Consider the following 13,505-nt stretch of genomic DNA (forward strand, 5'->3'; position numbering starts at 1 on the left):
TTTTTATTTATAGTCCTGTCGTAAATTGGTGGCCTCTGAGAGGCCAATTTTGATTTAATGAGTTTTGAGTTAGAAGTAGGGTTCTACTTTTTGAAAAATTTAATTAAGAAAACTGCACGATTTAGAGAGTAAAAAATTCAATTTGTTTATTGAACATTTTTGTTACAAGTCTAGAACATAGGCGTTGATACTCCTGCCATCCACCAATGAATCAATCCTAATCATGGAGCTCAATTAAAATTAAACGATGAATATCATCAATGAAGTAGTGAGGCTTGAAGTGTAAAAAATCTTCCTCTCATTGTTATAAATATTTAAAAATCACTGAACTTCATCACACAATCCCCAAAAAGTGGAGTAAAAAAATATGAGCCACAATGATAAACATCCTCATCCATACAACAATTCTCATTCAATATTTACAATCCCTAATTAATATGACATTCAAAAACCCGTTCAACGGAATGAAATACTTTTTAAAAAACCTTATAAATTACTCATTAATATTTTGCCTATTTACAAATTGATTCAATTCTAATCATCCAATATGATACAAAATACACGATATGTTCCAAGTTCATTTTTAAAAATTCTAAAGTATAAAAAAAATCACCTCATCACTATCATTCATTAAAGCACCGAAACTTCTCTGTAAATCTCCTCAATTTACAAAAAGCACAAAAAGTATTTTAAAAATCTCCATGAAAATCTCCATTCACCCAATATTTACAATGATCAACAACTAAAAACCCCCTTCAACGAAATAAATAAATTTTACAAAATATAACTCCAAAACTTTCAAGATCCTAATCCCCTTGATACTCTTCAAGATTTCCCCAGGCTGTTCCCACCTTGACCCTTACTGGGAGTGGCACTTTAAGCCCAACCCCAGCCACCCCTTCCATCCCCTCCCTGATGCTCCTAACGACCCTCCCCAGGTCTTTCTCGTTGACTTCATAAATAAGTTCGTCGTGCAGTTGGAGCACTAGGAAGCCCCCTCTAGACCCCCCATCTCTGCTGCTCCTCAGTTTTCTCCTGACAGACATCTCAGGCAGGACGAGCCCCCCTCCCTCGAATTCCTCTATAATCCTGGCATCGACATCGACCATCGCCTTCTTCGCGAGATCCGCAGCAGACCCCTGGACTTTGGTGTTGACCGCCTGTCTTTCTGCTTGTCCCCTTTCCCCAGAAATTTCACTCCTCAGTGCTGGAAGGCTTCTCCGCCTGCCCATCAACGTCTCCACGAAGCCATCTTTCCTGGCCTCTTCAACGACCTCAGTGAGCCATCTCTTCACTCCAGGATAGCTCTTCATAAAGGTTTCCATGAAGATTTTTGCCTCTGTTTCATCAACCTGGAGAGTTTCAGCCAGACTTCTCGTCCCCATTCCATATATCATTCCATAGCACAACTGCTTGGTCCTCTGTCTCATGCCATCATCAATTTTCTCCTCGTCCTCGTTGTACCACTTAGCGGCAATATTTTTGAAGACATCTCCAGGCTTCCTGAGAGCCTCCAGGAGTTTATCATCCCCCGAAAAATGCGCGAGAATCCTCAACTCCAATTGACAATAGTCAGCAGAGACTATCACGTTCCCCATATTTGACACGAATGCCATCCTGACACTGATAACGAAACTGTTGTCTGCTGACTCGAAGTCCCTGGGAACGTTCTGAAGATTGGGCTCGTGCATGGAGACTCTCCCAGTAGCAGTGCATGTAACGCAGGTCCCATGAATCCTTGAAGACTTCTCTGCGAGGATCAGTAGGGGACAAACCATCTTGGTGTGCGTGGAGGAGAGTTTCCTCCAGTTGACGACTAGTTTAGCGATGGGATCTGTCGAGGCTTCGAGAACTGCTTTATTGGTGCAGACCTTCTTCGTGGTATTCATCCCCAAGACCCCAGCTACACTCTTGGACGAGGAGAAATTGAATCTCCTACCAGCAATCGTATAAGCTTTGGATTCTATTGAAGTCAGCTGATCCTGGATGACTGACGAGAGCTCTTGGAGAGCTTGAAGATTCACCCCAAACCCAGTGAGCTCCATTCTGGCCAGCAAAATCACTATCGGCATCTCTAGGTCTTCAAAGGTTTTCAATAATCTCGTGGAAATATTCTCTAGTTTTTTTGAGAGCGCGTGCTGCATCCAGAATGTCAGCAAAGCTTCGGTGGACGCTCTGAGGTCGCTGGAGGTGGAGCTCTTGAGGTTTGACCCAGGGCCTGAAGGCCCAGATAAAGGTCCTAACCGGTGGAGGAGGCCCAGGGCCTCTGGCAGATACTCTTGGACCAAATTGGCGAAGGTTTTCTCAGGAGAATCTGGGTTCAGCAACCAATGGGCCACCTGAGGATCCAGAAATCCGCACGACGGTGTGATACTACAGCACCTGAAGAGGGTCTTATAAGTATCCTTCGTGGAGAAGCACCGGACGACAATCCTCGATCTCAATAATTCAGTCAGCAGGGTAACCCGCTCCTTCATGGCGACTCTGTTCGCCTCTGAGGAGTTGTCGAACGACAAGAAATAGACGGACTTCCCCCAAGACAGCGCCACCCCACAAAGACGTTTGTCATTGTGAACACACGTGTCAACTCTTTTCGATCGTTTGCCAACTTCCTGGAGGTTCGACGCCCCGATTATCTTCGTTCCTATCGTTATCGTGTCCTTCAGGTACGCTTCACAAGCTAGTGCTATCGAGATCTTTGACTTGGAGGCCAGTTTCTGCCTGAATTCATTGAACTTCACCTTCTCCGTGATGTTGACGATCTCCAGGTCCTTGAAATCTGGTCGCTTCAGCTTCTCTCGCTGGACTTTCTGAGTTTTGAGAATTGTCTTCGTTCTTGACGGATTGATTGTCCTCTTCTGGACTTCGTCGTCAGAGTTCACGATAATGCTGCAGTCGTCGCACACAAAAGTCTTCATGTTGGATATCTCTTGACGAAGCAATACTTTTGGAATTGTTGTCTGGGTCTTCGTCGCTGTTCTCTGTGTTCTCATCCTTATGGACTCCAGTTTCATCCTAGTTCTCGTTTTCGTAGCACTGCCGATTCTGTCTATACTCTGGGAAGCGACAATTATGTCGTCCTCAGACTTATTGGATCCTGTGGACAGCGCTCCTGGGCTGTTGTAAGTTATCACGTTCATAATGGGAGACATTTCCACACTTGGACTGCTCAACTTCCTCTTCGAAGTCTTCCTCACTTTCTCTAGACTCGACTTCTCCTTGGAAAGGACTTTAATTTTCTGCGATTTCGGTGGAGTCTTCAGTTTTTTCAACTGTTCGAGGACGGCATTTGTGTTGTTCCACGAGTCCTCGTCCCAAATCAGGGACTTACTGCGGTTTTCGTCAGTCACTGAAGCTGGACGAGACTGGGGTGTCTCTGGCTTCACGAATTCATCGATTTGAACTTTGGACGGATTTTCGGATGTTCCTGGGAATTTGAAAGACGACAGTTCCTCCGAGAACACAGAGTTGTCGAGATCAATGACGTTCTGCTCCAAAATTCCGTATTCCACAGTGTCCAGGCCTAAACTATCATCAAAGAGGCTTGGGCTTCTGGATGCTGATGATTTAGCCAGGGACGTCCTTAGTAACGAGATCCTGGGAGTTTTTGATGGCTCCACTGAAGGTCCCGATGATTCACCTGACCCTTCATCAAATTTTTCCTCAGCTACAGGAGTTTTTGGGGTCACGTCTGTCACCATTTCAGGATTTTGGACATCTGTCTTCAAAGAATCTTGAACATCATCTCTACCAACTTGTTGAACGTCCTGAGGTCTGAGTCCTGCAGCCCCCATCCCGCCATCATTCATTCCCACCTCAGATGAGCTCAAGTTCTCCAGCCCTGACTCCTTCCTGACCACGTCCTCCACATCACCAATGGTCGTGCACACCGAGCCAGAAGTGCTCTGTGCTGTGCCTCCAAATGAATTTTTCTTTTCCCAGTGAACTCCCTCTACTCCCAGTTCATTCTGCACCATCACCCTGGCTTCCTTCACAATCAGAACAGCAGCTTCTCTGGGAGTTAACCCATCCCTCCCAGTCACAAAAATGGTTCTCATCTGCCTCCTCCTCTCGGCGTCGAGGCCATCCTCTCCCAGCTGATTCCTCTCGCTCTCGAAAGGAAGTGCCTTATACAGTGCCCTCTCAACATCCAACTCGTCAGCAACAGCCAGTTCCGCAACAGTCGTAATTCCCTCCTTGAAGAGACTTCTAGCCCGCAATCCATTTAACGACGGCAGTCTCAGGAGGTCCAACAGCTCTCTGCAGACACCAAATTGCAGTCTCGTCTGAAACTGCGACACCAGGAGCTCGACGCAGTTCCAGCCAAGTTTCTGACAGAACTGCGTCACCATCCCCGCGAAGGTCGCAGCTGTCTGTTGGAGACTCTGGATGACGCCTCGACAGCACGAGTATTTCCTACAGACGACGTTCAAGGGAACCTCTCGAACTAGATCGTGAAGAGCGAGAGCTGTATAGAATCGTTTGTGAGCGTCCAGAGTCTTTCCTTGTCTGATGTTTCCTGTTGTCGCCCTCAGAATGAAGGTCTCGCTGACACCCACCAACTGTCCCACTCGTCTATCACTGTCCGAGATATCGCGCCAGATACTCAGGAAGATGGACCAGTCGATCTGGCCGATGAGACTGCTGGAACTAATGGGCGTGACGAGGTAGATCACGTGCAGTTCTGTGTCCAGAACGAAACACCTTCTCGCCTTCTGGAGCTCCTCGAAGAGGAAGAGACCATCCTTCGGAGGAACTGAAGCTGCCAGGCAGGCTTTTCCCAGCTGCGTTGCCACCCACCGTCGCTCCCCGGATTCAGCGACCTGTGGAAGCAGGAGTTCGTTCTCTACGAGGAAGTTGACAGCGGATTTTGTTGAGCTTTCCACTTCCTCCGGAATTTTTGTGAAGCTTAGCAAGGTACACCTGGTGTATAGGAGAATATCCTCCAGGGTGTAAGCCACCTCGGACGCCACTGCCTCCAGGAGGCTTCGGATCAGGGGTGCGCTACCCTGGAGGCAGGATTCAATAGGCGGAAGTGAAGATGTCAGAAGATTCTTCAGTGCTGGCTGCTCATTAGGCTTACAGATAAGGATACTCTCTCCCGCACTGTCCTTTCCCATTCGTCCGGCTCGTCCGATCATCTGTTTGTAAGTTAAAGTGTCGATTGGACGACCGTGGAACATAATCGTCCGGATGATGACGCGTCTTGCTGGGAGATTCACTCCGCTGCTCAATGTCGATGTCGCGGTGAGAATACGCAAGGCCCCGGAGCGAAAGGCCCCTTCGATGACATCGCGTTCGTCCATAGTCAAGCCTGCGTGATGGTATGCCACCCCGAAGGAGACCGTCGACCTGAGGACACTGTCAAGACCGCACGGGGAGCGTTTCAGTTGCTCCAGAGTGTCCATGATGGCGTCTTTGTTGAGTTCAGAACGTAAACTCTGGCCAATCGGGGTATCTGTTCTACCAAGATGAGAAAAGGAACTGGAGATCTGACGAGCTAGAGTTTCACACCAATTCTTGGTGGGACAGAAGATCAGTACGCTGTGGCCATCGGCCAAGGTCTCCAAGCAGAGAGCGATGATGTCGTCGGGGTCTTGAGGGAGTTCGGCACAGGGGGTCAGGGTCTTTTGAGAGATCAGTTGATCGTCGTAGAGATTTCGACCTATCTTGCAGAGCTCCTTTAATGGCACTGGCCGGAAATCTGTCTTGAAGAGCTCTGCATCCAGCCACTTTGCTAGGACATCGAGATTAGGGAGGGTTGCGGACATGCCTATCAGCTGAATTTTCACGTTCTCTTGTTTAAGGGTCATGTACTTCAGTTTCGTCAACAGAAGTTCCAAGAGATATCCACGGAAGGGGTCGCCTAGGAGGTGGAGTTCGTCGATGACAACTGCCCCGAGGTCTCCTAGCCCTCCTGCCTCCAGCATTTGATTGATCAGTGAATTCGCTTTCTCGATCGTTGCTATCGCAACGTCTGTCGATGAGAATCCCCCGGGGGGCTGGACCCCACCCATGAATCCCTCCACCCGCACCCCGGATTCGGACAGTAGATCCTGCAAGGGGAGGGTAAATTATCGTTATTTTTTACATGAGCTATGATACACTATTCCAGATATGCTCCAGGTCCTTTTTCCACACATTCTGATGGAAAAAAAAACTTTCGATGCTCATGAGAAAAGTGGTTTTTACCCCATGGAGTATCACTCGGTTTTAGCTGGTGCTATGAACCCCTTATTAGTCAAAAATTAATTTCCACCCTTGTGAACACTATGCTATTGACCCGCTGGAGTCTCACGTGCACAAAACTCCACTATCCATATGTCATTCCTACCTGGAAGTAGTACATCTTCTCGCGAACCACCGAGACAAATGGCAGAATGAAAATGACCTTCTTGCGACGCTCGATGACGGTTTTGATAATGAGAATTTCTGAGACAAGGGTCTTACCGGCAGAGGTCGGTGCCGAATAGACGAGGTTTTTGGATTTGCTGAGGATGTTGGGGGTAGAGAGACATGCTACTTGCCAGGGAAACATGGAGTGAAGCCCTCTCGAGTGGTATTTCCGGAGGATTGTCACCGGGAGACCCCAAGAGGACAATTTCAGACGAGCTTGCGTGGACACGAGTGAGGATGAGGCAATTGAGGAGGGGTTAAGGGATACAGACTTCGAGGACGATGGCGAGAGCTTTTCGAAGTTTTCGGAAAGGTCCTGACGACCGGAGGTAGGGGATTTTGAAGCGTCTGGGAATGGTTGTAAGGAAGGCTGAATCGTCGAGATTTTTGGGAAATTTCCGCTTGAAGATGATGCAGCAGGTTTTTGGAGGGGTTGATCTTGATGTTTAGAAGATGATGATGTAGAGACAGAGCTGACTCCAGCTTTTGTGGAAATTTTTGGTGGACCTGTCTGTGAAGACGAGGATGAGGGTTTCTGGAGGGTCTGAAGAGCCTTCGGAGCTCTGCTAGATGATGGTTTTGAAAGATCTGGCGATAATTCTGATGGAATAGAGGGGATTTTCTGAAGGTTTCTTGCTGCACGAAAGGAGAATTTTGGATGTTTCAATATTAGTGAAGTCTTGCTGGAGATTTTGGAAGTGTTGGAGGGAGGTTCCTTTGTCCTCGATGATAAGGGATTGGAAGTTCGGAAGTCAGTCCCATCCTGAGGCTCATCTCGTGATGGTAATGGAGCTTCTTGACATGCTGACGAGATATCAGTGACGTTGTGGGACACTTCGCTCGACGGAGAGGGATTTCTTGAGGTTTTCTGTCGTTTTGAGGACCTGGGGGGAGTCAGGAGCGTCTTCTGTGTGCGTTGGGTGTATCTCGACCGGGAGAGGACGAGACTCTCATTGAAATATGCTTCCAAGGATGCGTTTTGTTTCGATTTTGAAGTCTGGAGAGGGGGTTTAACTGTTCTAGAGGGGTGGGGGAGGTTCGGAGAAGTCTCCTTCAAGGGCTCTCTGGAGGATCGCAGGGAAAGGAAGTCATCTGACTGGATCAGCGCCGCCAGGGTGCTGTCACCCAGCGTCACCATCGCTGCTCCGATTTCTTCTGCATGAAATGTTGAAGAGTGCGAATCTTTTTAGATCTAAAGGAAAGAACATTAACAGCTGAGTAATTTTCTAATTCAACTGTCACGCGAGTTATTCATGATTTTCAAGAGTTTCACTTACCTTTTTCGGAGTCCTGTTGGTTAGGGGTAACTGTTTTGGTTCTACCGGTTTTTGTATGAGTAATTTAAAGCGACACGACGCATGCGCCTGAAGACGTGCTCCAAAAATTGGAGATTGTGATTGGACAAGGGGTTTTTAATTTTATGGGGATCTATTTTGGCATTTTGAGTGGAATATGTATTTAAGAGATTAAAAGCTTTTGGAATTTTTGGAGATAATTCAAGGACTTGACTTATTGATTGATTCCATAAGATCAGTGTCTTTTTCTTGATTACTTTTTGTTAATTCTACGGGTCGTTAACGGACAGCTCGCAAAAATTCTCAAATTACTTTTTCAGAAGTTCATACGATTAAAGTCAGGACTTTTTCATTTCCTCTCAATAAATTCAATATTTTCACAGTCATTTGGAATGTAATGTTATCTCAGAAGGTTGGAAAACATTGTCAAAGTAATCCTTTTAATTTTGAAAGTTCATCAAGGATGAGATCCTGCAAATCTGTCTGTTACCTTCAATAAACTCTTTGGGATCGCTCCAATGATTTGAAGTTCCAATAAATGATGCAAGAACAATAATTTTAAATTTTTTTTTTGTTTATTTTACATTATACAAATGAAATAGATTACTGTGGAGCCTTGCCACGACCGAATCCACCACGGAATTCGAGATCCGCAGTACCAGGGCCGATATCCGCCTTCTTGTCTCCAGGAGCTGGTGGACCACCTGGTCCACGCCTGTATCCCGCCCGATCCTCAGTTGGTCTGGACTCAGTCTTTCCGCCTGAGATTGGCCTTGGTCTCGCTGTTTCTGGGCGAGGTTGCCTCTTCAGCGTAGACGGAACAATCTCTGGTGGGAGATGGAGGTACCCACGAAGGAACTCAATACCTTCGTTTGTCAGGTACCAATAATAGTGCCGCCAGGCAAACTGTTCCTTCACATAACCTCTGGATTTCAAGGACTAAGGAGAAAAATTGAAACTCATCAATAAATCTCCTCAACATTCTGGCAAATATAAAAGTCAATCAACGATTTAGGATTTTTTGCGAAGGGGAAGTACTCCAAAAGGAAATGTCAACATCCTTGTTCACAACACAACAATTATTTTCATCATTGAGAGAAAATAATGCACATTATATTTTAGATGTGATGAATTCCTAGACACTTGTTCACCAATTAACAATAAAAATAAATCTCATCCCCATCTGAGATGATCTCATCTCCTCTTAGTTTATCAAATTTTAAACAAAAAATATGCAGTATTTTTCCAATGGAGAAAAAGCTTACCTGCATTGCTTTGATGACCTCTAGGTTGGGGATGGTCTCCAGCTCGGGGTGTTTTGGTGCATGGAAGTCCTTCTTCGCTACCATAACTCCCTCCTTGAAGAGGTATTCATAGATTGCAACACGATTTTTCTTGGGCATCAACATCTGCGAAGACATAAAATTCATTACTTTGGCTTCAATTACCACCACCTCTAGATTAACTCATCTGTTTCCCTCCTGAGAAACCCTCGGGCACTCCACAACCCCAACTATTGCTCTACTAATCATCACCCAGTAATTATCAATACAATTTTGAACGGTACATGCTACACTGGCTGTCAAGGCTGTTAATTCCATCTTTGACACCTGGGAGATTTACAATCTGAGTCAAAGACGTGGCTTGTAATCACACGTATGAACAATGAAACTTTTTGATGTTGTGCACAGATGATTTTAGAGGTTAAGTTGACATCACATTTTTGATAGCCCCCGAAGGTCGGAAGTTCGGATTAATCATAAAAAATACTTGAGAAATAATGAGAATTATTAACCGAAATTCCAACGAAACCCTTACCTTGCTCCTGTTATTGAGGATGCACGAGATTAACAACGATTTTCGGCGGAATTCAGGATCGTGGAACGCTCCTCAATTGGCGTTTGTAATCGGAAAGGAATATTTATCCGTAGAACAAGAATTACGAGAGACGATTCCGATGATTTTTCCCTCCGTCTTTCGCTTCAAGATGGCGTTTCATCAATAAAAATGGAACCCTAATTTATCTACTGCCGATAAGCACCCGCATTGCGTTTTGTCACCGTAATCTACTTTGCCGACGGGGGGTTGCAAACGGAAAAACTAATGAATACATGATTATACACAAAGAGGATAGACTAAAGGAGATGAATCCGTAATTAGGGCCCTTTTTCCTCGAGGAGACCCAGGGCCCGAAAAACCGCGAAAAACGATACAATCGATTTTAGAAAATTCCTGTTGCCCCAGAAAAATCACAAATTGCATCACGAATTCAGCACTGTTGCCTCAATTGTCTATCTATATTATTTTCTCAGATATTCGCGAATGTATTGCAATAATAAATCTATTCACCAACAACTTTGATGACTCCTATAGACCACTGTGACGTCCAGCAGCAATTGTTTTCAATTAAACCCGTCACTTTGTCGCCGGAAGCGAATTATGAATGTACTTTCAGTTTCATCGGTCTCCAACAGAAGAATAGAGCCCATGAATTATTGACACGATGATAGGCCTCGTAGACTGTACTTCAGACACATCACCCTCATCAATGAATTAACGAAAATGGACTGACTGTGACGCAACAGTCATTAACGGCCCGCGCGAATGAGTTTTCCCGGAACGGCAATGCCGATATAATGATCGCTATTAATTTTTCCAAGAGAATCTTCAATGAAGTGAACAATTCATCGCCAGAAACTAAATTATTTTTTCATCTCGCAGGTGGACAGAATTTAGTGGCTATTCAGATTCACGATGGGAAGCATATGGGACAGTTCCCTCTACAGCGGTACCAGAGCCGGTTTGAAGTTCATGGGACAGTGGCCGTTCCAATCCCCGGGGAGAAATAAATTTTTAAAATGCATGTGGATTTTATTCGTCGGTAGTATATATTTACCGAAGGTATCGACGAATCACATTCGATAACAATTTCATTATTGAAATAATTAATTTTCAATGATTTGTGTAGTTTATCAAGTTTGTGGAGTCACTGAATGATGTTGATCTGGTCATGGAGTGCATGCCGATGCTCTGCTGCCATGGCATAGGCATAATCAAGTTCATTAACTGGGCGATAAATACAGAACAAGTAATTTCATTAAATTTCAATCATCAATCATTATTGTATCATATATCATCGATATATTGAAATTGTTAGAAATTCCTTTCAGCGATTATTCCGTTTGTTCACTGGGTTTTTAAAGTGACAGAAGTGCGAGTAGTTGAGTAGACAATTTGGAGACGTTAAACGTTCATAATAATAATTAAGTAATTTTTATTTAAAAAATCGTTTGTATCTTTACTCTCCATTTTTGCGATTACCCTCACTTTAGTTAATGACCTGTTGTTTCTCAAATCCTTGTGCTCTTAAATTAATTTGATATGTTAAATATTTATTCGAATATATGTGCTCGTTCGTGTGTGAGTTGAAAGGGGGTCTTCTAATGAATAATATAAATAATAGAAATATATTGAAAAGGCTGATCGATGGATTAATTATTGATATTTCAGATGAAACACTTGTTAGTGAAAATTGAGAGAGACTGGGAGAGTCTGAAACTCCAACGTGATATTGACTTGCTGATTGTATTTACGGACCGGGGGAGGAAAATTAATAGAATTTATGCAAGTACTTATTTACTTGGATAAATATATACCCTTAATAATCATCCCGGCTGTTTTAATTATACTGACAATATTTATTCTAACTCGCCACCACTTATTGATGAAATAATTGGACAGTGGCTTTGTATTCAGTACTCGGGGTGTACCTCGTGTCCCCAGGAATGCCCAAAATTTTGGATCTACTGTTACCACGGAACGAGTCTCGTCCACGAATATTTCTTTATCAGACGGAATATTTTATTGATCAGGATAAATATTATATGCATATTCTCATTCACGCATATCTGACTGTACCCGTTAGTGTGACTTCAATTGTTTATTTTGATAATTTATTCGCAATGTTCATCAATCATACGTGTGGAATGTGCGAAATATTGAAGTGAGTCAAATAATGAAATTATGAAAATTGTGATATGTATGATTTTTGCCAAATTTATGATTTTTTAAATATTTTTAGGCGCCATTTGGAGGATTTATGCGATAAGACTACGAGTGACAATCGCACGACTGGTTATTATGAACGAATAAAATTGTGTGCCACTTTGCAAACTAATATTATTCAGTAAGATAATCGATGGACTCAAAGACGAACTTTTTTCATTGAAAATTATTTTGCATTTTCCATCGAACAGATTTATTGAAGATTTGGAGTCGTCCTATTCAGTCGCACTATTTTTAATTGTCGGTTTGAATATGTGGCTTATCACGTTAACTGGCATGATGGTAAGTGGTGTTCAACTCATACATTTACCTCTTAAATCAGATAAAGAAAAATATAGTATGAGTGATAGGAAAAATCTAGAAAAAATCCATATCTGTTTTTCAAAAATGCCAACGCATGAACTAGATTTATGGTATTTAAATGACGAATCCAACTCACTGGGCATTTAATTTCTGATAATAATTAATTATGATGAATCTTTAGGGTGTTGTAAAAATCAATGAACCGAGTGAGGTAATTCGATTTACCGTATTCAACGGCGGTGCAATTTTTCATTTATTCTGGTCTAGTTGGCAGGGGCACAACCTGATAGTGCAAACCGAATCAGTATTTATATCAGCGTGAGTTTCACCGCAGGGAGAGAAATATTCAGTCAAAATGACGGAGTAATTTGTGGAATCCCGACAATGGAAATATTGTCTGTGGAGTCCATTATCACTGCCATTGACTAGAAATTACCAAACGACTTGTCGAATTGAATTTTGACCGATTCCCAATTAACACTTCGAAATGCAATTTACAAGTTTTGAATTATTCTCTCCTCGATGTCTCTACTTGATGTCAGACACACTATACACTTGACAATATACTTGACAATATTTTTTATCAATATTAGTTACCAAAATGAGTGGTACCGGATACCTTGGAAATTCCAAAAAATGATGCTACCTTTCATGATGAGAAGTATCACTCCATGTCGAATAACAGCTGGAAAATTCTACTATATGTCAATGGACAGTTTTGGAGTGGTAATTTGAAATTGACTGATTAATCTAAAAAACCCCATTCAAAAAAAAAACAAAGAAACAATTTTTTAAATACATAAAATCAAAAATATATATACATAATAATAAATAATCCAAATAATATTTCTCTTATATGTATTATACATATTTCCTTTATATATTACCACGGGAAAATTTTTTCGTCACTGTTATCTCACTTCAATAATCGTTGATTAGTTTATAAAATTTAATTAATTATTTCAGGCCATGAGGATGACCATGTCCTTCTTCACTCTCCTGTTATCAGTCCAGTGACCCGATAACGCAACATGCAGGCGAGAAAAATATAATTTTGTAACAATAAAACAGAAATACCGGACGGCAGATGTTGAAGTATTTGGTGGACGTTCATCTTTAACAATTGTTATCCGAAGTGTTCCTCAGGCTTTTTGTATTTTTAGCGTGACAGAAGGCAATTTCAGATGTGATGACAATGACATAATTACCACGAATGGGAAAGAAAAAAATAATTTTCACAACATATGATTCTCCCAAATGGTTTGACTACTGTAACTTCTGGAATCGTCTCACACGATGAGAATATATGCAAAAATATAACGGAATATTTAAAAATCTCTGTCAAATTTATCTGATCGATTTATTCGGATAACATTCATCGCAACATTCAATAATATTCCATAAAAAATTACGTACCGTTTTTTATCGTCTGCGAACCGTACGACA

At 42.8% G+C, this 13,505-nt stretch overlaps 3 protein-coding genes across 4 annotated transcripts; 1 reads left to right on the top strand and 2 right to left on the bottom strand.

Annotated features, from left to right (window-relative positions):
• Positions 1-21: 21 nt before the first annotated feature.
• LOC135166534 (DNA polymerase theta) lies at positions 22-8,117 on the bottom strand. Its single transcript, XM_064128848.1, has 3 exons — positions 7,674-8,117; positions 6,335-7,588; positions 22-6,056 (listed from the first exon to the last, which is right to left on the bottom strand). The coding sequence occupies exons 2-3, from the start codon at positions 7,532-7,534 to the stop codon at positions 807-809; spliced, it is 6,450 nt and encodes a 2,149-aa protein (XP_063984918.1). The 5' UTR covers positions 7,535-7,588; positions 7,674-8,117; the 3' UTR covers positions 22-806.
• A 130-nt stretch (positions 8,118-8,247) lies between these two features.
• LOC135166548 (small ribosomal subunit protein eS10-like) lies at positions 8,248-9,669 on the bottom strand. Its single transcript, XM_064128878.1, has 3 exons — positions 9,510-9,669; positions 8,957-9,100; positions 8,248-8,630 (listed from the first exon to the last, which is right to left on the bottom strand). The coding sequence occupies exons 2-3, from the start codon at positions 9,098-9,100 to the stop codon at positions 8,295-8,297; spliced, it is 480 nt and encodes a 159-aa protein (XP_063984948.1). The 5' UTR covers positions 9,510-9,669; the 3' UTR covers positions 8,248-8,294.
• Positions 9,670-10,305: 636 nt separating this feature from the next.
• Positions 10,306-13,165, top strand: LOC135166544 (odorant receptor 13a-like). Of its 2 annotated transcripts, none has more exons than XM_064128868.1 (9): positions 10,306-10,592; positions 10,660-10,779; positions 11,202-11,319; positions 11,448-11,694; positions 11,773-11,877; positions 11,948-12,038; positions 12,241-12,377; positions 12,653-12,785; positions 13,026-13,165. In XM_064128868.1, the coding sequence occupies exons 1-9, from the start codon at positions 10,446-10,448 to the stop codon at positions 13,074-13,076; spliced, it is 1,149 nt and encodes a 382-aa protein (XP_063984938.1). In that variant the 5' UTR covers positions 10,306-10,445; the 3' UTR covers positions 13,077-13,165. The 2 variants fall into 2 exon arrangements, with proteins under 2 accessions (XP_063984938.1, XP_063984937.1); XM_064128867.1 differs by having other exon boundaries at positions 10,307-10,592; positions 11,433-11,694.
• Positions 13,166-13,505: the final 340 nt, after the last annotated feature.

Source organism: Diachasmimorpha longicaudata, chromosome 10 (genome assembly GCF_034640455.1).
Source record: "Diachasmimorpha longicaudata isolate KC_UGA_2023 chromosome 10, iyDiaLong2, whole genome shotgun sequence".
Classification (NCBI taxonomy): domain Eukaryota; kingdom Metazoa; phylum Arthropoda; class Insecta; order Hymenoptera; family Braconidae; genus Diachasmimorpha; species Diachasmimorpha longicaudata.